General features: G+C 53.0%; 1 protein-coding gene across 1 annotated transcript; it reads right to left on the reverse strand.

Moving 5' to 3' along the window:
* Window positions 1-3,852: 3,852 nt before the first annotated feature.
* Window positions 3,853-19,803, reverse strand: Nol9 (nucleolar protein 9). The gene is made up of 12 exons (XM_048350008.1): window positions 19,315-19,803; window positions 17,467-17,686; window positions 16,749-16,876; window positions 14,064-14,199; window positions 13,849-13,945; window positions 12,409-12,506; window positions 10,931-11,092; window positions 9,045-9,342; window positions 8,759-8,870; window positions 6,120-6,297; window positions 4,665-4,798; window positions 3,853-4,279 (listed from the first exon to the last, which is right to left on the reverse strand). The coding sequence occupies exons 1-12, from the start codon at window positions 19,801-19,803 to the stop codon at window positions 4,136-4,138; spliced, it is 2,196 nt and encodes a 731-aa protein (XP_048205965.1). The 3' UTR covers window positions 3,853-4,135.
* Between the last annotated feature and the right edge of the window lie 801 nt (window positions 19,804-20,604).

Consider the following 20,604-nt stretch of genomic DNA (forward strand, 5'->3'; position numbering starts at 1 on the left):
TCAAGACGCGCTGTGTGTGGAATTATACACAAGGCCCGGCGCTGGTGGCTCACGCCTGTAACCCTAGCTACTCAGGAAGCTGAGATCGGAGGATGGCGGTTCAAAGTCAGCCTGGGCAGCAGGGAAGTCCAGGAGACTCTTATCTCCAATTAAGCACCATAAAAACTGGGAGTGGTGCTGTGGCGCAAAGCCGTAGACTGCTAGCCTGGAGCTGAAGAGCTCAGGGACAGCACCTACTAGGCCCAGAGTTCAAGCCCCACAATTGATCCAAAAAAAAAATTATATACATGCATAGGGATAAGTTGATCTATCTATACACTAAAATTATAGCACAATTCAAGTTCTCAAAAGAATCCCTTTTAGTGTGTGCTTGTCCTGGGAGCTTGAACTCAGGGCCTGGGCACTAAATTCAGGATCTTGGAGCTTTCTTGCTCAAGGCTAGTGCTCCATCACTTCAGTCATGGTTAATTGGAGACAAGCCTCATGGATTTTCTTGCCGGGGCTGGCTCCTCAGATCTCAGCCTCCTGAGTAGCTAGGATTACTGACATGTGCACCTTCACCGGACTCTGAAAACGGAATTTTTTTGAGACAGGATGTTTAACTCAGAATGACATTTGCTTTCACTCACTGGCTAAGCCCTCTGCTACCTGAGCCCCTGAAAAATCTCTGAATGATCAGAAGTTGATAGGTAATGGAACAGGAACCATAAACGAGGCCATGGTTCTGTAATATACACGTGCACTTGTACCCACAGACCCACAAGGAAGCACGTCAGGTATGACAGCCTGGTTCAGTGAGTCCGTGTACTGGGAGTTAAGGATCATTTTTCATATGTATAAACTAGAAATTTTAAGGTAATAAATGGGATTTTGTTCAGGTGTAGCTTTTACTAGTAACCAGAGAATCTGCTGCCCAGAGCTCAGACCCTTGGCAACAAGAACTCAAGGGGCTGGGAATATGGCCTAGTGGCAAAAGTGCTCGCCTTGTATACGTGAAGCCCTGGGTTCGATTCCCCAGCACCACATATATGGAAAACGGCCAGAAGGGGCGCTGTGGCTCAAGTGGCAGAGTGCTAGCCTTGAGCGGGAAGAAGCCAGGGACAGTGCTCAGGCCCTGAGTCCAAGGCCCAGGACTGGGTTTAGACCTTTAATGCAGAGGCATCCCAAAACTTATGTACATTGCTCGTGCCACTTTGGAAACCACACACTCAGAAATGGCAGTTTTGGTAAAGAAGCCTGGAGAGGGGAAGTCCTCAGTGAAGCACAGAGCAGGCCAGGAGTGGCGGCGCACGCGTGCAATCCCAGCACCCGGGCGGCTGCAGCAGAGGGTGACCTGGAAGACAGCCAGCGTCCCCTGCACAGCCTGACACCAAGTCCCACCTCCTCCTCCCTCCACGGACACCGGGGATCGTCTGCGGACATTTAGGATTGGCGCTGTGTCTACTCCCAACAGGCTCAGCCTAGCACCCAGCACAGCTAGGTCAGGCCCCTTGTGCAGGCTCCTCTCCCACTCTGCCCTTCACGGCCATCAACTCCGCGTCGACGGCGCCCCCTGGTGGCGGCACCATTCCTCTACTGATGCAGGCTCACGAGGCTCAGCGCTTGAAAGGCTAAAGGCCTTGCCAGTCACTGGTGGCTCACACCTGAAATCCTACTTAACTCAGGAGGATGAGCTCTGAGGATAACAGGCCAAAAACAGCCTGGCTAGGAAAGTCTGGGAGAGACTCATCTCCTGGAGGTAGCACTGTGGCTCAAAGTGCTAGAACGCGTGTCCTAGAACAAAGTGCTAGTGACTAGAGCAAAAGAGCTCAGAGACAGTGCCTAGGCCCTGAGTTCAAGCCTCACAATTGAAAAAAAAAAAAAAAGCTAAAGCCAGTTGGGTTCTTGCCTGCAACACCAGCACTTAGGAAGCTGAGGTCTGAGGATTGCAGTTCAAATCCAACCTGGTCAGGGAAGTCCATGAGACTCTCATTTCTAATGAATATCACACACGCCATTCACCCAAAAAAGCCAGAAGTAGAGCTGTGGAAGTAGAGCTAGTCTTGAGCAGAAAAGCTCAGCGAACCTGGTGCAGGTGGCTCACACCTGTAAGCCTAGCTACAGGAGGCTGAGATCTGAGCATCAGGGCCCTAAGCCTGACTGGGCAGGGAAGTTTGTGAGACTCATCTCCAATTAACCACCAGAAAACCGGAAGTGGCATTTTGACTCCAAGTGATAGAACACTAGACTTGAGCTGAAGAGTTCATGGACAGTGCCCAGGCCCAGAGGTTCAAACCCCAGGACCAACCGGAAAAGAAAAAAAGAAAGCTCAAGAAAAATGGTGTAAGATATCACAAATGTATTCACTGCCTTACTGTGTATCTGTACCCCCTTTGCACAACACCTTGTCAATAAATTTTTTTTTTTGGCCAGTTCTGGGCCTTGGACTCAGGGCCTGAGCACCGTTCCTGGCTTCTTCCTGCTCAAGGCTAGCACTCTGCCACCTGAGCCACAGCGCCACTTCTGGCCGTTTTCCGTATATCTGGCGCTGGGGAATCGAACCCAGAGGTTCATGTGTAGGAGGCAAGCACTCTTGCCACTAGGCCATATTCCCAGACCAATAAAAATTTTTTTTAAAAGCTCAGGGACAGCACCCAGGCCCTGAGTTCAAGCCCCAGGACCCCACCTCCCCCAGCCCTGCGGCACACATGGAGTGTTACGAGTTCCTGGAGCGGCTGTAAGTCCTTTGCTGTGGGTCTTCGAGAAGCTGAGGGGCTCCGCACAGCACTGAGGGGGAGGAAGACTCAGCGGTTCAGTTCTAGCAATGCAGGGCTCAACGCCACACAGTCCAGGCAATCTTCGTGGACGCGGGGCCTCCTGGGCTCTCGTTTGGCTTCTTCAGAGTGCCATGCCTCCAGCCCAGCACTTTGCTGGCGCTAAGTCCTGCAGGTTTCTCTGCCCAGATTGGCTTTACACTGTGCTCCCCAGGTCTGAGCCTTCCGAGGGGCTGGTATGACAGGTGAGCCACTGAGCCCAACGGGAGCAAGTGGGTGTGCGCGCGCATGCCGGTACTGGGACTTGAACTGAAAGCCTGAGAGCGGTCCCTCAGCTTCTTTTCTGCTGGAGGCTGGTGCTCCACCAGCCGAGCCACAGCTCCCGTCTAGCTTCTTGTGGGTTACGTGGAGATAAGGAGCTCAGGCTTTCCTGCTTGGGCTGGCTTTGAACCTCAGTCCTCAGCCTCCTGAGTAGCTGGGATCACACCTGTGCGCTCCTGCGCCCAGCTCTCTGACCGCAATGTGCTGAGGAGGTGCAGTTCCCGGGGCTCCCGTGCGGCCTGAGGCGCTCCCAGTGCCGTCTGCGGCCCCTGCTCGGCCCCCACTGCTCCCACGAGTGACTGGAGCTGTTTCCGAAAGCTGGCTGACTGTGGGTCCGAAGGAGGGGTTTCCGCTTCGCCCTAGGTGAGAAGGCCACCAGGGCACGTCTAGATTGAACGGGCCCCGGGAAGAACGGCCTCTCCAACACAAGTCCATAGGACTGAAGAACGGAAAGGGCTCCGCACGTCACACACGCGTGTCTGTTAAACCTTGATCAAGCGCAGCAACGCTTGATCACGTGGCAGGAGAAGGCCGATGGCACCACGCGTGCAGGTCAGAACACCCCAGCACCCGGGCTGGAAGGAGGCGAGACCCCGCCCCTGCCCGCGGCCCCGCCCCTGCCCCCCCAGCCTGCCCACCTCTGCACGGGGCTCTGGGGAGCACCCACCAGATTTGGCGGGCCAGCCTGTCTCCATCCTTCTTGGTGAGTTTTTGTGGCTCATTTCCGTTTTTGTCCCTAGTCCAGTAACCATGACCTTGAAGAACTGTTAGAGATGAGTCCTATTCCTCCAGCTTTAATATAAAACCTTTTCCACATGCCTTACGATCTCTTTGGAAACCAAACCAGACAACACACATAATTAACCAGACAAAAGACCAGAGCCTGGTCTACACCACATCTAAACTAAGGGAGAAAGTAGAAAAGATGATACAAAGCGTCCACAAATCACGTCAACACTGTCCGTCACGGGGTAACAGGGCCCGGGCCGCGCGTGAGTCCTGTCTTCTGCCATGGGGCTGGAGGAAGCGCTCTGGTAGAAGTCTCTCCCCTTGCGGGAACGTCACTTTACTTTGCGGTAGAACGTGGGATCTATCTGCATCCCCTCCTCCGCCGTAAACGTCCGCACTCCGATCTTCTCGGAGGCGCCCGGAAGGTTGAAATTGTAATCGGCTGTGATGTAAGGGATGGTTCCCTCCAGGCCACGCTGAAACACCAACACAGGCGCTGTGAGGGGGACTGTGAGGGGGACTGGGGGGCTCTGGCTCGAGCTTCTCCCACCCCCCCCCCAGCCCCTCCACAATCACCAAACACCAGACGGCCCAGACCTCGCCCCGCTGTCTCCAGGCACCATCCGTTACAGGGGCAGCCTGTGGAGGTCCCGGCTGCTCCTCCCCCCGCCGGCTCCAGGGAGGGCCCTGCCCTGGGCACCTGACTAAATGCCACCGGCTCCTGGCCTCAGGCCTCTGAGACTTGCACCCCATCATTCTGCTCTACAACCAAGTTCCCATTTCCAGGACAAAGGAGCTGCGGCTGGGACCCTGGCCGGGGCTGGAGGCTGGGCAGGGGCGGGCCGGGCCCGCTCAGCTCACCTGGGTGCAGAAGATGCAAGGCGGAATGCTGATGGAGCCAATGAGCAGACAGTTCACAGTCCTTAGTTCCTCTGGGGGCACAGGGGTGAGGATATGGTATACCCGCTTCTCCATGTCAACACCTCGACAGATCCCTTCAAGACACAAGACCCAATCAGCTTCCCACCGCTAGCAAGGGACAAGAACGGTTTCAAGTTTGTTTTGCTTTAAGAATACAAAGTATCGTTCAGACTCTCCACAAGGTCTCCCAACCAGAAGGGCTGGGGGTGGGCTGAGGGTGGGCGCCCGTGAGGGCAACGCCCTGAAGGAAAGAACCGGAGGAGGAGCAGCTCACAATCAGCTCAAGGTCTACTGCATGCCACGCTTCTGGAAACGCTTTGAGAACTGGTGGTGCATCGACCTAAAATGGGTATTCATTCATTTATGATTTATTGTGCTGCAATGGGGCTTGAACTCAGGAAGTGGGCACTGTCCCTGAGCTTTTTCAGTCAAGAGCCACACTTGAGCCACAGCACTTTGTGGGCTCAGGCCTGTCATCCTCGCTATGCAGGAGGCTGAGATCTGAGGACGGTGGCTTGAGGCCAGCCTGGGCAGGAAAGTCGGTGAGACTCTTATCTCTAATCAGCTACCAAAACTGCTAGAAGTGGAGCTGTGGCTCAAGTGGTTAGAGCAGGTACAGTGCACAAGCTCCGAGTTCAAGCCTCCAGGGTAGGAGTACACGCACACGCATGCACGCACACACAGAGTCTCAGACTTCTCTGCACAGACTGGCTTTGAGCTGGATACTCCTAGTTCATCCTCCTGAGAAGCTAGGATTACAGGTGTGCACCACCAGTGCCCAGCTACAATGTACAGGTCATTGTTTAGATTTTGCTAATTCGGGTTCATTAGTTTGAGACTCCTTCTCAACATCATTGACCTGAGACTCGGGGTGCCTCAGGGAAGCAGGGCTGGTGGAGGAGCTGGGGACCCACCCCCCGGCCCCCGCGAGCCCAGTGCAGGCCCTGCACGTGTGCAATGCGTCATGCCTGCTTTCAGGCCGCCTGTCAGGAGGGCCAGGCCAGCTCCAGGCTTCTCGGGCAGCCCTGCGCGGGAATGACGATGGCTACCGGTGTGGGCAGAAGAGATAGGAACCCCAATGTGCATTCAAGACAGACGCACCGGACCTAGCAATGGGCCAGATGCGGGCGGTGCACACAGGCAAGGGGTGGGCCTTGCACACACACTCCAGGGAGACCCCCGCAGCAGGTGCGCACGGGTAAGAGGGGCTGGAAGGCACCTGCAGCGCCGTGTGTGGGGAGCAGACAGAGCACCCCCAGGGGAAGAGGCCACCGAGGAGCACGCGTGGCTGGGAGGAGGCCAAGCCACGGCCTGGACCCCAGCAGTGGGCGGGAAGCGGATCCGGCAGGCCCGGCAGTGCAGGTTGAGGGACACGACTCACGACTGTCAACTCACCAAACCCCACACAGTCACAGATGGGCGTCTGGGCCAGCAGGATGGGGCCCCTGGTGTACCCGCTAATGTCGTCCATGATCCTGCAAAGGCCAACCCAGCTGGCGTTCACGGCGTACAGGATGTGGGTGGGGGCGACGTCAGAGTGGGTAACCCGGAGAGCAACCGAATTAAAAGGGACCTAGAGAATAAAGAGTAAGTGTGCATCCCCCAAGAATGATTTCTTCCCTCCATGCAGCCTTCCCTCCTTCGTGCCAGCACTGGAGGAGCTTGAACTCGGGGCCCTTGCATTCTCCTTGAACTCTTTTGCTCAAGGCTGGCCCTCTACCACTTGAGCCATACCTCCACTTCCGGCTTTTTACTGATAATTGGAGAAAAGGGCCTAGTGGTTTTGTCTGCTCAGGCTGGCTTTGAATCCAGATCCTCAGATCTCAGCCTCCCGAGTAGCTAGGATTATAGGCGTGAGCCACTAGCACCTGTTTTTGAGATAGGGTCTCCCTGTATAGACCATGCTGGCCTTGAACTTGAGAGGCTCCTGCCTGGTCCTGGGTATGGGATTACAGACATCTGACACTAGGCCAGGTTTGACTTAAAAGCCCAATTTTAATTACCACCAAATGACTAGCCAGTGATGTAAAAGCAAGGTCTACAAAACTACTACCAAAAAGAATGAAAACACCTGGCTTGACGGTGACTGTGGCTTTAATAGAGACCCTGAGAGGCCACATACACCTTTTTTTTTGCTAGTCATGGGACTTGAACTCAGGGCCTGAGAACTATCCCTGAGCTTCTTTTGCTCAAGGCTAACACTCCACCACTTGAGCCACAACTCCACTTCTGGATTTCTGCATTTATGTGGTACTGAGGAATCGAACCCAGGGCTTCATGCTTGCTAGGTAAGCACTCTACTGTGAAGCCACAGTCTCAGCCCCTATACACTTTTTGTGTACCAGCAACGCCTGCTAGAAATCACAACTGAAGGCCTGACACTTCCTGGTCTAAATGGACAAAGGAGAGTTGGAGATATCCTAAGTGAGTTAAAACAGAGGAAGACATTAGCTAATGCACATGGAACACTGTTCACCAAGTCTCCTGAAAGTCAGAATGGACTTTGGGAACCGAAAAGGCCTCCATTCATTTCCTAACGAGGAAGTAAGAGGGCTGGTAGAGCTAGGTGCTGTTGTCCATACCTATAACCCTAACTACTCTGGAGGCTGAGATCTGGGGATCACGGTTCAACACGCTACAGAGAAGTGTGGCTCAGTGGAAGAGCGCATGCCTAGCACACAGGAGGCCCTGGGTGTGATCCCCAACACCAAAAAAGGGAAAAGAAATACCGCCCACATGCCTGGGCCGCAGGGAAATGGCTGACGCCACCACTTGTTGGTAATTCCAAACTTTGGAGGCAGACAGGTACTCTGTTATACACATACTAGGTTTCAGGAAAAAACGTCAACCAACAAAAGAGATAAAGCCCTAGTCAGTGTGACTGAAGTCCAGTTAAGAGCATTTCCTAAAACAAATGACCCTGCTGCTGGGCGCTGGTGGCTCCCAGGGTTGATCCCAGCGGCTCAGGAGGCTGAGAGCTGAGGGTCTCGGTAATCCCAGCGGCTCAGGAGGCTGAGAGCTGAGGGTCTCGGTAATCCCAGCGGCTCAGGAGGCTGAGAGCTGAGGGTCTCGGTAATCCTAGCTATTCTGGAGGCTGAGACCTGAGAATCTCACGTTGAAGCTAGATAAGGCAGGAAAGTTCAGGAGACTCTCATCTGCAATTAACCAAAAGAAAACTGGGAGTGGACCTGAGGCTTAAAGTGGTAGAGCACGAGCCTTGAGCAAAGGAGCTCAGGGACAGCCGCCCAGGCCCTGAGTTCAAGTCCCATGACTACCACCAACAAAAAAAATGACCCTAACAAAAACTTCATTACACAAAATGCCTGACCCTTGGGTAAGAACATCTCCAACATCTGGGGGGGGGGGGGGGTGTGTCTTCCGCCATGGTGTCGCACCACTGGCCACCGGGCCTGCTGTCGTTGCGGTGTAACTTCAAGCAGGCGCCCCCTCGTCTGCACCCCAGCTTTCATAGCTCCAAGCGGGGTCTCTGCCAGCATTGCTCGGGACTGCCAGAGTCGTGGAGCCTTCCACCTGTGGAGCTGGGCAGAAGCCGCTCCAGCTACACAGGAGGCTGAGATCTGAGGATTCAGGTTCAAATCCAGCCCAAGAAGATTTAGAAATCCAAGAGATGCTTACCTCCAATCAACCAGCAAAAAGCCAGAAGTGGAGCTGTGGCTTAAATGGCAGAATATCAGCCTTGAGTGAAAAAAGTCAGGGACAGCATCCAGGCCCTGAGTTCAGGTCCTAGGACCAGCAAAACAACAAAAGCAAAAAAAAGGATGGAAGAGAGAAAGTAAAGGAAAGAGGAAGGGAGGAAGGGAGGGGAGGAGGGAGCAGCGCGCAGAACCACGCCTGTGGCCTGCCTAGGTCTCAACGTCAACTCGGCTGCTCCTGCGTGTCCATCTTCATGTATCATCTACAGACGGGATGATCACAGCACCCCCGGTGCAGGGTTGTGAGGAGTCAACGGGAAATGGATACAATGGGGGAGAGGGCAGCCAGCACCATGGGAAAACACAAGACGAGCCCCATACCTGATAGGGCGTCAGACTGGGCAGGAAGCTTGGTGGTTTGGGCACCGAAGGCATCAGCAGGCTGAGGTAACCTAATACGGCCAGGCCTCGAAGAACTCTGTTATGTGATTCTCTGAAAAGCAAGTCAGACGTGTAAAAATGCAGTCCCCAGCTCAGAGACCCTCCCGCCTCAACTTCCCCAGGGCTGGGATTCTTCCCATGCGCCAACGTGACTTCTAAGGAACTGAGCACAGAATGCCTTGCTCCACGCAAGAGAACATAAATAGCCACGTGATCGTTTACTTACCTATTTCTTACAGTTTTACAAAATATAAACTCTGAGTGAACGTATAACAGTTTATGTCCATTCAAAAACACAGGGCTGTCTTTCTCTTCGTCAGTAGATTCCCAAGTATCGCCCAAGTCCGGGAATTCGAAGCACCGATTTCGGTGTTTGGACTTGCTCTTCGTGTACAAGCCGTCGGCGCCCTCCACGAACTCTGGGGTGAGGACGGGCATGCTTTTGGCATGGGCCGCCGTGAACTGAACCACGTAGCTGGGAGCCAGAAGCCGGATGAGGTCGATGAGCAGCAGAAGTCCGTCATCTGTGAGGAGACGGCAGCGGCGTCAGCAGACAACCCCCGACTGCCCCAACACAAACCAACCGGCACACTGACCCGGGCGGGAACTGGGGGCCAGCACGCGTCAGAGGACCCGACTCTTACCACCCGGAACAGGTAAGAAACTCATCGTCCCAGTATCAAAAAACACTACGCGATTTGATTAAAGAAAGGCTCATGTCAGCTGGTGCTGGTGGCTCACGCCTGTAGTCCTGGCTACTACTCAGGAAGCTGAGCTCTGAGGATTGTGGTTCAAAGGCAGCCTGGGAAACACACACACACACACACACACACACACACACACACACACACACACACAGCCAACCTCAACGGTTCACACTTGTCAACTCTTTAAGAGGCAAAGATAAATGGATTGAAGTTAAGAGTCTGGACAAAAAAAATGTCTAGCAAGACTCTACCTCAAAGAACAAGCTGCGGATAATGGTGTGGCCCATAGGTAGGAGGATTCAGGAGTAGTGACAGCCTAGTCAAAAAAACTGAGCCGCTGGGAATGTGGCCTAGTGGCAGAGCGCTTAGCCTAGCATGCGTGAAGCCCTGGGTTCGATTCCTCAGCACCACATACACAGAAAAAGCTGGAAGTGGCACTATGGCTCAAGTGGCAGAGTGCTAGCCCTGAGCAAAAGGAAGCCAGGGACAGTGCTCAGGCCCCGAGTTCAAGGTCCAGGACTGGCAAAAAAAAACACACAAAAAAAACAGCTGAACCTGGATGTTGATGAGAGATCTGAGGGCTGTGATTTGAATCCAGTCTGGGCAAATAATCAGTTAACCTCAAACAGATCTTCATTCAATCTGCTAGTTAACCTCCACTGAACCAGTACAGAGCAGAAACTAGAGGCATGGATGGCTCGAAAAGGCACAAGATCCAGCAAATGGAAACAACAACAAAAGGTACAGGAAAACTAAGCACTGATGTCTCCTGCCTGTAACCCCAGCAATCTAGGAGGCTGACATCTGAGGATCATAGCTCACAGGGGTTAGAGCACGCAAGTCTGTGAGACTCTTGTCTACTTAACCACCAAAAGGTGGAGGTGTGGCTCAAGTGGCAGTGTGCTAGCCTTGAGCAAAAAACCTCCAGGACAAGTCAATCTGAAGCACACAGCAAGACTGTGTCTCCATCTGAGGAGACAGATATGGTCCCGCTCGCCTAAAGACTGCGGCAGGGCACATGCGCCGAGCTGTCACGGAGTCCACAGGCCTGCGACTCCGGCTGGAGCCCTGTGAGCGCGGCAGGGCACGTGTGCCGAGCTGTCACGGAGTCCACAGGCCTGCGACTCCGGCTGGAGCCCTGTGAGCGCAGCAGGGCACGTGTGCCGAGCTGTCACAGAGTCCACAGGCCCGCGACTCCAGCTGGAGCCCCTTTCCAGCCCTGTGAGCACGGCAGGGCACGTGGACTGAGCTCTCACAGTCCACAGGCCCGCGACTCCGGCTGGAGCCCCTTTCCAGCCCTGTGAGCACGGCAGGGCACGTGGACCGAGCTGTCGTGGAGTCCACCGATGCCCGCGACTCCGGCTGGAGCCCCTTTCCGGCCCTGTGAGCGCGCGGCCTGACTCACCTACCACCCAGCCCATCGTGTTGATGATCAGCGGCGACTCTCTCTTGTACGAGCTGAACACATATTTTATTATCTCAATGTAGTTCTCACAGTTGTTTCTACAAGAAGGTCTCCCAAAATACACCATCTTCTGTGGGGTCCGCTGGTGGGTGAAGGGCGGTCCTAGGACGACCAAGGTTAGAGTGACTCAGCTGAGTTAGGGACAGAGCACGGGGGTAGAGCACTTGTCTAGCCTGCACAAGCCCTGCCCATCCACATCAGTATGCACACGCACGTTCACATGCACACACGCACGCACGCACGCACTCCATATATACTGGACTTCACCAAAACAAGTAACTTCCGTCCATCACAAGGGACTACTGAGAAAACAGATGACCCAGAGAATAAAAAGATAATCGAGTGAATGGGTGGAGATATTTGTGGATCCTATACTTGATAAGAGATTACTATCTAGGAAATAGGTCTAGGGATACAGTTCAAGTGGCACAGTGCTTGCCTAACAAGCTCAAAGCTCTGAATCAGTTTCCAGTACTACAAAAACCAGTTACAGGTGTAGTGGTTCATACCTGTAATCCCAGCTACTAGGAGAGGGGGAGACTGAAGACGCTATCTCAAAAATAAAAGGCTGGGATTGTGGCTTAGTGGTAGAGCGCTTGCCTAGCATGCATAAAGCCTTGGGTTCGATTCCTTAGCACCACATAAGCAGAAAAAGCCAGAAGTGGTGCTGTGGCTCAAGCGGTAGAGTGCTAGCCTTGAGCAAAAAGAAGTCAGGGACAGTGCTCAGGCTCTGAGTTCAAGCCCCCAGACACTGGTCAAAAAGAAAGCTGGAAGTGTAGTTGTGTACTAGTCTTGAGCACAAAAGCTCAGAGAGAGTGCCCAGGCCCTGAGTTCAAGGCTCAGTACTCACATACAAAAACAAAGAGCTTGTTGGAGCATGCCTACTTCTCATGTTTTACACACTGACTTTTTTTTTTTTTTTTTTTTTTTTTTGCCAGTCCTGGGCCTTGGACTCAGGGCCTGAGCACTATCCCTGGCTTTTTCCCACTCAAGGCTAGCACTCTGGCCGTTTTCCATATATGTGGTGCTGGGGAATCGAACCAAAAGCTTCATGTGTAGGAGGCAAGCACTCTTGCCACTAGGCCATATTCCCAGCCCCACACTGACTTTTTAGCATCTTTATTTTTTGGTAGGTCACGGGGCTTGAACTCCGGGCCTGGGTGCTGTCCCTGAGCTCTTCAGCTCAAGGTTAGCGCTCTACCACTTGGAGACACAGTGCTACTTCTGGTTTTTTTGCTGGTTAATTGGAGATTAAAGAGTTTCATAGACTTTCCTGCCTGGGCTGGCTTTGAACCGTGATCCTCAGATCTCACCCTCCTGAGTAGTTAGGATAACAGGAGTGAAATACCAGCACCCAGCTTTCATTTTTCAATTTTACAAATCAAGATAAGCTATTTTAGTAAATATATAACACATACCCAGAACTGGTTCCGTAATATTCAGTAAAGAAATGCAACCAGGAGGAGTGAACTCTGTCTGCCCCAGATCACATTCTAAGTAGTCAACACAGGGAACACTGAAAAATGTTTAAAAGAAAAGAGAATTTTAACATTCAAGGTACAATCACACTTACAGCAATCAGAATGTTACACTGCTTACGTTAGGATGGCAAATACTGGTCAGCAAAGTTTTACATCTCCCTTTTCTGCACAAGCAAACCAACCATGTGCACCCTTCCAGGTGGGTGGCCCTCCCAGTGCAGGGCTCATTCACAACACGTGCACACACAGGTTTACCTTCGAAGCACAACACCTGGCCAGGTGCAGGTAGCGCACGCCTCTAATCCCAGCTGTTCAGAAGACAGATCTAATGACTGAGGTCCAAAGCCAGTCTAGGCAGACAAATCCTTGAGACTCGTATTTTCAACGAACCATCAAAAAGCCAGAGTGGAGGTATAGCTCAAATGGCAGAGTGTCAGCCATGACCAGAAAAAACAGACTGCATGGCCTTGAGTTCAAGCTCTAATACCAGCACCAAAACAAATAAGCCACAAACAAACAAATAAGCGTGTGGGGTGACCAGGTGAAAGGCTCCTGACTATACAGAACCCTAGATTCTCAGAAGGCTGGGACCTGGAGGAATCTGGGCAATGCCAGCCTGGAAGAAAAGTCTGGGAGACTCCATCTCCAAAATAAACACACACACACACACACACACACACCCCTCAGACTGGGCACTGGTGGTCCACACTTGTAATCCTAGCTACTTAGGAGGCTCAGATCTAAGGATGAGGGTCAAAACCAACCCACACAGGAAAGACCGTGAGACTCTTATCTCCAATTAACCACGAGAAACCAGAAGTGGTGCTATGAGTCAAAGGGGTAGAGCACTAGCTATGAATAAAAGTGCTCAGGGACAGCACCCAGGCCGAGTTCAAGTCCCACAACCAATAAAAAAACACAAATACAGATCCGAGATCAAGCACTGCACAGTAAAAGGCAGTCTGCACTTGAGCACCTTCACTTCCTACAGTCCAGGCTGAGGACAGCAAAGGTCAGGGCTGAGAGCTTCACAAACTCCCTCCAGATGCATGCATGCCCATCAAGTTTCTCCACTACTCCTACATGCCAGAAATACAGCAACAGGCCGGGCACTGGTGGCTCAAGCCTGTAACCCTAGCTACTTAGGAGGATCACAATTCAAAGCCAGCCTGAGCAGAAAGGTCTATGTAACTCGTATTTCCAATGAACCAGGAAGCCAGCGGTAGAGTTAGGGCTCAAGTAGCAGAGCACCAGCCTTAAGCAAAATAGCTAAGGGACAGTACTCAGGCTTCCATTCAAACCTCAGTAGTGGCACACACGTGTGCACACACACACACATCTAGTAATATGCCAAAGTGACAACAAAAGGACTCTTACCTATTTAACAGCTGGTTAATCAGGTATTTATTGAAAGTTGATTTTCCAACATCCTGAGCACCACAAACCAGTATGACCAGACAGTCATCCATTTCTTCTGCAGGCAGAACAAACAGGGACCTGGAATCACCCATTGTCCTCAGGGCTTTAGTGATTGATGGGCAGCGATCCTGAGGGGCTGGGCCACACCACGGAAATCTGAAGGTGGTACTCACCCCTAGCAACACTGACCAGCTCCCGCAGTGCCGACTGGACAGACTCGGTTAAGGTAAGGCTTCTTTTCTTCTTCTCCTTTTTGATGCCAACAGATCTCAAAGCTAAAGTTTCAGAATTGATCTGGAGTGGACCACTCTGAAAAAGAACAATTTAAATGTTAAGAAAAGGCCATTTTTCTTAAAAAAAAAAAAAGAAGAAAGAAAGAAAGGAAAAAAGGAAGGAAAGCAAAGATACGTGATTTGTAGATTAGCAAGCCTCATATCTCATAAAGATGTAATTACCAATGTTTGGTCCTTTTCTCTACCCCCCAACTACAACATTTCTATCAACTGCAAGTCCTGTCACCTCTACTCTGAAATCATCTATGTCTAGACTTCACTATGCCATTCACCAAGCAAGGGGGCCTACACCTAGGGTGCTAACACTAGAGGATTTAAAGTTTGAGGCAACCTAGTAAGACTTTTCTTTCTTTCTGTTTTTTTTTTTTTTTTTTTTTGGCAGTCCTGGGGCTTGGACTCAGGGCCTGAGCACTGTCCCTGGCTTCCTTTTGCTCAAGGCTAGCACTCTACCACTTGAGCCGCAGCGCCACTTCTGGCCATTTTCTGTATATGTGGTGCTGGGGAATTGAACCCAGGGCCTCATGTATACGAGGCAAGCTCTCTTGCCACCAGGCCATATCCCCAGCCCCTAGTAAGACTTTTCAAAAAAACAAAAAAACCTGCCATCCAGGCGTGAGGAGCTCATGCCTGTGATCCTAGCTACTCAGGAGGCGAAAGCCTGGAGGTACGGGGGTGAAGCCCGCCTGGGCAGAAAAATCAGGGCGGAGGTATGGCCAAACGTCGAGCACCAACCACAAGCAAGAAAATCAAGAAAGTGTGGCAGGTCCTGAGGTTCAAGTCTTGGTACCGGTACCAGAAATAAAAATAAAAAAGTGAAAAGAAACTTCAAAAACCTAAGACGAAAGTCGAGAGAGATAGGCAGAGCTGAAGGCGCTCCTTGATACAGGCTCCCGATTTCTCAGCTCCCCACTCACGGGTCCTCGGGGTGCAGCACAGTGGCCCTGCTTAGTTCCGAGCATCCGCACAAGCAGCCCCCCCATCCCCACTCTCCCTCAAGCTACTGCCCACTAAATCTGAAGCACAGACTCACTGCACTGCCAGGGAGTCATGTACAGTAGTGGAACTGGACTTCAGAAAAGCAGTAGTAGGGCAGGCAGGGACTGAGTGGCAAAAGAAAAGATGGACGCGTAAGTATATTCACAGTATTTACTCGCTGTTTACAGAAAATTAAGATAACCATTAGCTAAGTCCAATAGTTTTGTTAGTATTTTGCCAACTACAAAATGAAGCCTTGGGCTTTTTTGTTTTTGATGTGGGATCAGAACTCAGGACCTGCACTTGCTAGGCAGGTTATCTTACCACCTGAGCCCTGGGCCCTATCCATGACTTGCTTTTGAGACAAGATCTCATCTTACAGTAGTGCTAAGGCCGGACTCAAACTCGTGATCCTCCTGCTTCTGTCCCCAAAGTGCTGCAATTATAGGTATAGGCATTCACACCTGCCTGAAACAGTGCCATTAAAAAAAACAAAAACAGTTTATGGGGCTTGAACTCGGGGCCTGGGCACTGTCTCTGAGCTCTTGTCTTTTCTTTTTTGGTTCTAGGGATCAAACCCAGGATGTTGCACTTGCTAGGCAAGCACTTTGCCACTGAGCTATATCCCAGCCCTCGGAGATCTTTTGCTCAAGGCCAGTGCTCTACCACTTTGAGCCACAGTGCCACTTTCAGTTTTCTGGTGGTTAAGTGGAGAGGCTTGGAACTGCAATTCTCAGATCTCAGCCTCCTAAGTAGCTAGGGTTACAGGCGTGAGCCACCAGCACCCGGCTGAAATAGTGACTTTTGTTGGGGGAATAAAACTGAGGAAGGGAGGTCTATGACGGACTTTTTTATATAATCTTTTTTTCCTTTTAAATTTAATTTTATTATTTTTTAATAATAATAATTTTATTATTTTTTAATAATGGTACTGAGGAATCAAAGCCAGGGTCTCATGCATGCTAGGCAAGCACTCTACCACTAAGCCACATCCCAGCCTCCGCCCCTTCTTTTTTTTTTTTTTTGCCAGTCCTAGGGCTTGAACTCAGGGCCTGAGCACTGTCCCTGGCTTCTTTTTGCTCAAGGCTAGCACTCTGCCACTTGAGTCACAGCGCCATTTCTGGCCATTTTCTATAGATGTGGTGCTGGGGAATCGAACCCAGGGCTTCATGTATACAAGGCAAGCACTCTTGCCACTAGGCCACATTCCCAGCCCCCTCCCCTTCTTTTTTGTGCATGTGCACATACTGAAGCTTGAATTCAGGGCCAGGGTGTTCTCCCGTAGCTATTTTGCTCAAGGCTGGTGCTCTACTAGTTGAGCCACAGCTCCACTTCTATCTCTTGGCTGGTTAAATGAAGATAAAGAGTCTCACAGACTTCTTACCCTCAGATCTCACCTCCTGAATGGGATTACAAGTGTGGGCCACTGACACTTGGCCAAACTATTTCTCATCTATGGACCTATCCCACTAACTGGACAGACTAACAGGACAAACTAACAGGACAGATTCAAAGAGAGCACTATAGAGCAATTTAGCTTGACTGTTTTGATGCAAGTAATTAGTAAAACGGAATGAAAACTGATTTTACCTCTTGCATGAAAACGCAAGATAAACCTGGGAAGCTGGTAATGAAGTTTACAGTGCAGTTGTTCAGCTGCTCTAGCATCACAAGGGAACACAGAGGAGAAAAATTCTTTACCAACCAAGATCTGTCCTCTGCAACGAGAAAAATAAATCACCTCAGACGCAACAACTCCACTAAACTCTATGCAGTTCAGGACTCCTAGCTCCTCCGTTAAAAGGTAAACTGCGATGAGTAGCTAAGTACGTTTTAGAGCCTTTTTCAGGAGACCATATCGCATAGTAACAGTGGCTTTTTCCACGTTTGGTTTAAGATTTCATACAACATTCATGGCATCAGATTTATTTGTTTATTTATTTGTGCTAGTCCTGGGGCTTGAACTCAGGGCCTGAGCACTGTCCCTGGCTTCTTTTTGCTCAAGGCTAGCACTCTGCCACTTGAGTCACAGCGCCACTTCCAACTTTTTCTGTATATGTGGTGCTGAAAAAAATCAAACAAACCCAGGGATTCATGCGTGCCAGACAAGCACTCTACCACTAGGCCACATCCCCAGCCAGAAAATTTTTATCATGTAAAAAGTGGTGAAAATAATAGTATAATATATATATATAGCCAGGTCCTGGATTCAAGTTCTAAGCACAATGTCTAAACCGCAGTAAGCATTTAAATACTGTCAGCCTCATTACAGTAAGTCATCTGCAAACTATTTCGTTCTTTTCCTTACCCAGAGTAAGACGCGATCTGAGCAAAGCCCGCAATTCCCTCCTCAGCTCTTTCATGCTTTTCGGAGGCATGGAGTAACGAACTGCAGTGATATTCAGGAAAGCGTGTGTAAAGGTAGAGAAGAGATCTTGGGGAGGCTGGCCTTGGCGGATAGCATAGCCAAACACCTCCACCTCACCGTAGAGGCAAGTCAGGCGACAAGTCCCCCCGAAAGTAAAATCCTAGCAGGAAGAGAGGGAAAAAAAAGTAACATTATAGAACTTGCTGCTAAACACTGAAGCCATACACGAAAATGATCAGTTTTCTCGGAGCAGATTACATAGACTAGGTAACCAACACACATCCTTCACTTTTTTTTTTTTTGTACCAGTCCCAGGGCTTGGACTCAGGGCCTGAGCACTTGTCCCTGGATTCTTTTTGCTCAAGGCTAACACTCTGCCGCAGCGCCACTTCCAGCCCCTTCTATATATGTGGTGCTGAGGAATTGAACCCAGGGCTTCATGTATACAAGACGAGCACTTTACCACTAGGCCACATTCCCAGCCCCACACCCTTCACTTTTTTTCCTATTTCTTTTTCATATGTGCCAGTCCTGGACCTTGAATTTAGGACCTGGGCACTACCCCTGAGCTTTTTTGCCCAAGGCTAGTGCTCTAGCACTTGAGCCACAGCTCCACTTCTGGCTTTTTTCTGGCTAACTCAAGAGTCTCAGGGACTTAACCTGGTCAGGCTGGTTTCAAACTGTGATCCTCAGATCTCAGTCTCCTGAGTGGTGAGGATCACAGGAATCCAGTTCCTTTACTCTTTTTGTGGGCACAAGGATTTGGATTTAGGGCTTCTACTGCTTGCTGGTCTGGTACGACTTGAGCCAGACCTCCAAACGTTTTTTGGGGGTGGAGTCTCCTAGACTTTACTGCTTGGGCTGGCTTTGCGCCACTACGCTCAGATCTCTGGGATCACAGGTGTAGCCAGCCTCTCCCAGCCACACAGATGGTTTGTTTGTGTTTTTGGTTCAGTCACAGGGTTTGAACTCAGGGCCTGGGCACTGTCCCTGAGCTCTTTTGCTCATGGCTAGCACTCTACCACCTTGAGCCACAGCGCCACTCCCGGTTAAGTGGCCAAAGGGAGAGAGGAGTTTCCCAGGGGCTGTTCTGCCCTGCCTGGCTTTGAAGGGCGATCCGCAGATCTCTCAGGGCCCTGTGCGGCTGGGATCACAGGCCTGAGGCTCCTGGGCCAGCCATGCCCGTTTTTAACCCACTCTCAAACACCACGGCAGCTCCAGAGCAAGCCTGTGTTTGAAGAAGTTGTTCGTGCCAGTAACCCTGGCCATTCGGGAGGCTAAGAAGAGTAGGTAGAAGGTCTGCCCGCGCAGACTCGTACCTCCAAAATAACCAACCAAACGCAGAGCCAGGAGCTGGTCTCTGGTGGCCCTGGCCTGTAAGCCTAGCTGCTCGAGGGCTGAGATCAAAGGACTGAGGTGGGAAGCGCCAAACCCGGAGCCTCAACCTCCGAACGACCATCAAGAAGCTGGAAGGGGAGTCGTCTCAGGTGGCAGATCGCCCGCCCCGAGCACCGAGGCCGAGGGCAGGAGGTCCCGGACTCCAGCCCCACCACCCACTCGCACACAGCGCCGGCGGCGTGGCTCGGGGGGTGGAGCGCCGGCCTCGACTCCAACCCCGCCGGCCGCCCCGTCCTCGCCCAGGCGCGGGCCGGGCTGGCCCGGTCCCTCCGTGTCCCGCCTTCCCTGCTCTCGGGCGGGCGGGCGGCCCGAGCCGGACGCCCGGCGCGGGTCCGGGTGCGCACGCCCACCCGGCGCCGGCTCGCCCCGGGCCCCGCGCGCCCCGCCTACCTCCTCCACGGGCAGCAGCAGCAGCGCGCGGCCCGGGCCCAGCTGCCGCACCAGGGGGACCGGGCGCTTCTCGCGGGGGCCGCGCGCGGGCGGCGGGCTGGGGAAGCGGACGCGGGGCGCGGCGGGGAGCAGGGCGCTGATCGGGAAGGGGAACGGGGCCAAGGGCCGGGGCGGGAGCGGGTCGCGCGCCGGGCTGGGCGAGGCGGCTCGGGGGCTGCGGGCCTCCCCGGGCCGCTCCCCGGGCCGCTCCCCGGGCCGCTCCCCGGCCTCCCCGGCCTCCCCGGCCGCGCCGCCGCGCTCCCCGCAGCCCGCGTGCGCCGCCTGCGCCCGCAGCAGCCGCCGCCGCCGCCGGTGCCGCTCGCACCGGCCCGGGGCCCGGAGTCGCAGGCGATCTCGGCGGCAGAGCACGAGCTTGGGCCGGATCTTGTAGATCTTGGACCACACCGAGCGGTAGAGCGCCCGGCTGAAACGCCGCTCCGAGTCCGCCATGCTGACCCTCTCACGCCGGCCAACGAGGGTCTCGCGAGACTTCCAAGGGCGCCTCCGGCTCCGCCCCGCGGCCCGGGAGCGGCCTTGCGGCCCGGGAGCGGCTGGCGCCCCCTGGCGTCGGCCTCCGGAAGCACGCCGGGGGCCCTGGCCCGGAGCTGGCGCCCTCGGCTGGCGCCCCCTGGCGTCGCCCTCCGGAAGCACGCCGGGGACCCTGGCCCGGAGCTGGCGCCCTCGGCTGGCGCCCCCTGGCGTCGGCCTCCGGAAGCAGGGGCCCTGGCTGGTTTCCCCCTTCTCCCCCTTCCCCTCCATCCCGGACTGGAGGCCTCTGCACCCCACTGAGCGCGGCACCCTATTTACATTATGCAAAAGCCCCACCCAGCCAGCTGGACGGGGAAAGCCAGAAGCCCCGCGTTGGGCCACAGAGCCACCGCTCCGGAAATCCACCTGGGATTTTTTTTTTTCCTCTACAGAAAAAGCTCCAGGATTGGAATTTTAAACAAAACCAGGGTTTGCATCTGCTCTGTTTGCATACATTTTCTTTGGGCCGAAGGGAGCAACCCTGGGCAACAGGGCCACACTGTGATGACTGGGCTCCCCTTCTCAGTGTCAGAACACCGGGGACTGGTAGGTGGCCAAAGCCACGTCTCAGTCACCCAACTGAAGCCCAGCGGGACCCAAGGACTCTAAAGGCCGCCGCTTGGCGGGCTCTGGTGGTGCAGACTGTAGTCCCGGTTACTGAAGCAAAAGAAAGAGGACCCTGAGCTCAGAAGCTCCAGGTGGGCCTCTGTCTTTAAAAACAAC

This window comes from Perognathus longimembris, chromosome 7 (assembly GCF_023159225.1).
Source record: "Perognathus longimembris pacificus isolate PPM17 chromosome 7, ASM2315922v1, whole genome shotgun sequence".
NCBI classification, from domain to species: domain Eukaryota; kingdom Metazoa; phylum Chordata; class Mammalia; order Rodentia; family Heteromyidae; genus Perognathus; species Perognathus longimembris.

Coding starts and splice junctions, on each gene's coding strand:
- Nol9 (XM_048350008.1), bottom strand. CDS start 19,803: ATGGCGGACTCGGAGCGGCGTTTCAGCCGGGCGCTCTACCGCTCGGTG. Junction 16,877..17,466: donor CAGATCGCGTCTTACTCTGG/GTAAGGAAAAGA, acceptor TTCTCGTTGCAG/AGGACAGATCTTGGTTGGTA. Junction 4,799..6,119: donor CTGTGACTGTGTGGGGTTTG/GTGAGTTGACAG, acceptor TGTGTCTTGAAG/GGATCTGTCGAGGTGTTGAC.